Genomic DNA, 2,549 nt, shown 5'->3' with positions numbered 1-2,549 from the left:
CGAGCGGATCCTCGCGTGGTCTACCGCCGGTCGCTTACGACGGCGGAGAAGGACGCTCGGCGGCTCCACCGAAAGAACGCGAAGGCTCTCCGGCTAGCTATCGAGCAGCCCGAGCGCGAGGCCAAGGAGAAGGCGACGGAGGCGGCTTGGCTGACGGAGCTCAAGCGCCAGCAGGACCGGGCCATCCGGCGCCTCAAGGGCCTCATCACCGTCTCCTCCGACGACGACGCGGCTCCTCGTCCGATGACTCGAACAATCCCCCACCAGCCGCTGACGGCTACAACTGCGCCGGCGACCGGAAGGGGAAGGGGCCGGCCCGAAAGTGGTGAAGATCCGCTTTTCTTCAGTTTAATTTCAAGTTTTAGATGTAGTTTCAAGTTGTCCATCGTTTATGTGAACTTTTCTTCAGTTTAATTTCAAGTTTTAGATGTAGTTTCAAGTCCATCGTTTATATGAACTTTGATGGTCCTTTGAACATGCTATCATGATCTTTTGGCAAAAGTATTGTGCTTGCCTATGTCCGTTTATTTTGATCAATGTTGCACATGATTTAGTATGGATAATATATTTTGATCAATGTTGCACATGATTTAGTATGGATAATATAAGGAATCGGATATGAGATACACGGATGTGAACGCCGCTATTTGAGGAGTGCCCAGTCACTGCTCACTGACGCGATTGAGAGGTCATATTTATCATATGCGGCTGTAGATACTCTTAGACTAATAGGGCACACACCAAACCACTCCAATATACCAAGTGATAATCAGCTCACAATGACTCTTGAAACAAAACTTCGTTTCTGCTTCACTGTAAATATTGCACTCGATGAGGACACAGACAATTGAAAGTGCTCTATTTTTGCTTGAGTTTCACTTTTGTTACATGCATGCACTGCACAATTAATGGATAATTTCGTAAATCTTCTACAACCTTTAATCTTTGTTACATGTATTTCGCAAACCGGTTGCAGCCTATAACGTCATGTGTGGAACAAAAAATGCTAGCAAGGTGTTTACTCAAACGCAAGCCTTTGCGTGCCTACAAGTGCTGCATAACTGCCTCCCTTGGCGACCAATTCCGCGTGCGTCCCAAGTTCCATGATCTTGCCATCTGAGCAGACGGCGATTCGGTGCGCGTTTTGCACGGTGCTCAACCTGTGGGCGATCACCAAAGAAGTCCTACCCTTCATCAAGAGATCGAGAGCTTCCTGCACAAGCCGCTCACTTGTTGTGTCCAGTGCACTTGTAGCCTGTAAATAGCACGAGTTCCTTGAGTGAACATAAGGCGGTCATCCCAATAAAAATGCGGAAAAGGATTTTGATCTCATGCAGCCTGCGCAGTACACAAAGTTCAGTTTCCGTGAGGTACCTCATCAAGTATTAGAAAAGGGGCATTTTTCAGAAGAGCTCGTGCAATTGCAATTCTCTGCAAAGCAACAGAAAAGGTGTGCAGTAGTTTCAATAAAGCGCCATAATAAATTGACAGTAGTTAGGATAAAGCACCGATGATGTCATTCCTTTCCTTTATCAAAGTAACAACGATATTATCATTCATTCATCAATGCAAATATTAAGATTGCAAATTACCTGTCTCTGTCCCCCACTTAGGAGGCTACCTCGTTCTCCCACAAGAGTATCATAACCCTAAATTGCAAATAAATGAGGAAACGGGTATGGGCATATCATCGTACATAAGAGACTATAACTGGCGCCAGTTAATGATAGGCTGCCAAACCTGTGGAAGCGAGATGATGAATTCATGAGCATTGGCAGCTTTAGCAGCTTTTATTATCTCATCCTTGGAGACAACGTCATCCGGAAGACCATAAGCAATGTTTTCCCCAACAGATGCCGAGAATAGGACAGGGTCCTGATATTTTCGTACGAAAAAGAATTAATAGAATTACTAACTTTGAGATAGTATATTTTGTATCGCTTATTTACTGTAATTGTGGAATAATTGCCGACAAATTCTAGCAGTTCAAATGAATCAATGGGGATAACTGATACTTGTGTACTACTATGAACTAGTGACAAATGGCATGAAAAGATAGGTGCTTTGGTATACACTGTACCTGATTCACTAGGGATACAATTTGAGACCATTCTCTTTTATCAAATACACGAATGTCTTCCCCTGCTACCGTGATTCGGCCTTGAGTAGGCTGCAAGATCGGAACAAATCAATAATGTTGCTACATTCATGAAACACAAGTAGGACAACAGTAATGTTTGCTATGGATACGTACAGCGGTACTTACCTCATAGTACCGCGCTAAAAGTTGCACCACTGTACTTTTCCCAGCACCACTAGAGCCAACAAGTGCTGTGACTTTTCCACACTCAATTACAAGATCAAGCCCATTTAAGACATCCACATCAGATCTCAGTGGATAGGAGAAATGAACATCTGCCAGATATATGAGTATCAGTTGTATACTTGTATGCCAGTGGTCAACAATGCCATGTGGATTTTGTGCTAGCAGTAAGACAACTTTTGGACATCTCAAGAAACAAACTCAAAAGGAAAACCATTGAACTACT

General features: G+C 43.9%; 1 protein-coding gene across 1 annotated transcript in view; it reads right to left on the bottom strand.

The window, feature by feature from the left end:
• Window positions 1-809: 809 nt before the first annotated feature.
• The window catches only part of LOC119339067 (ABC transporter B family member 28-like), a gene marked incomplete at its 5' end in the record, with an annotated part of 15,561 nt that continues 13,821 nt past the window's right edge, over window positions 810-2,549 (bottom strand). Inside the window, 6 exons of the mRNA XM_037611243.1 lie at window positions 810-1,255; window positions 1,375-1,431; window positions 1,593-1,649; window positions 1,741-1,875; window positions 2,081-2,170; window positions 2,267-2,415. Of these exons, the coding sequence (XP_037467140.1) occupies window positions 1,019-1,255; window positions 1,375-1,431; window positions 1,593-1,649; window positions 1,741-1,875; window positions 2,081-2,170; window positions 2,267-2,415 (725 nt within the window). The remainder of the gene's footprint in view (window positions 1,256-1,374; window positions 1,432-1,592; window positions 1,650-1,740; window positions 1,876-2,080; window positions 2,171-2,266; window positions 2,416-2,549) is intronic.

Source organism: Triticum dicoccoides, chromosome 7B (genome assembly GCF_002162155.2).
Source record: "Triticum dicoccoides isolate Atlit2015 ecotype Zavitan chromosome 7B, WEW_v2.0, whole genome shotgun sequence".
In the NCBI taxonomy this organism is placed as follows: domain Eukaryota; kingdom Viridiplantae; phylum Streptophyta; class Magnoliopsida; order Poales; family Poaceae; genus Triticum; species Triticum dicoccoides.
The sequence above is the reverse complement of the archived record's forward strand: the minus strand, read 5'-3'. Positions and strand labels throughout refer to the sequence as shown.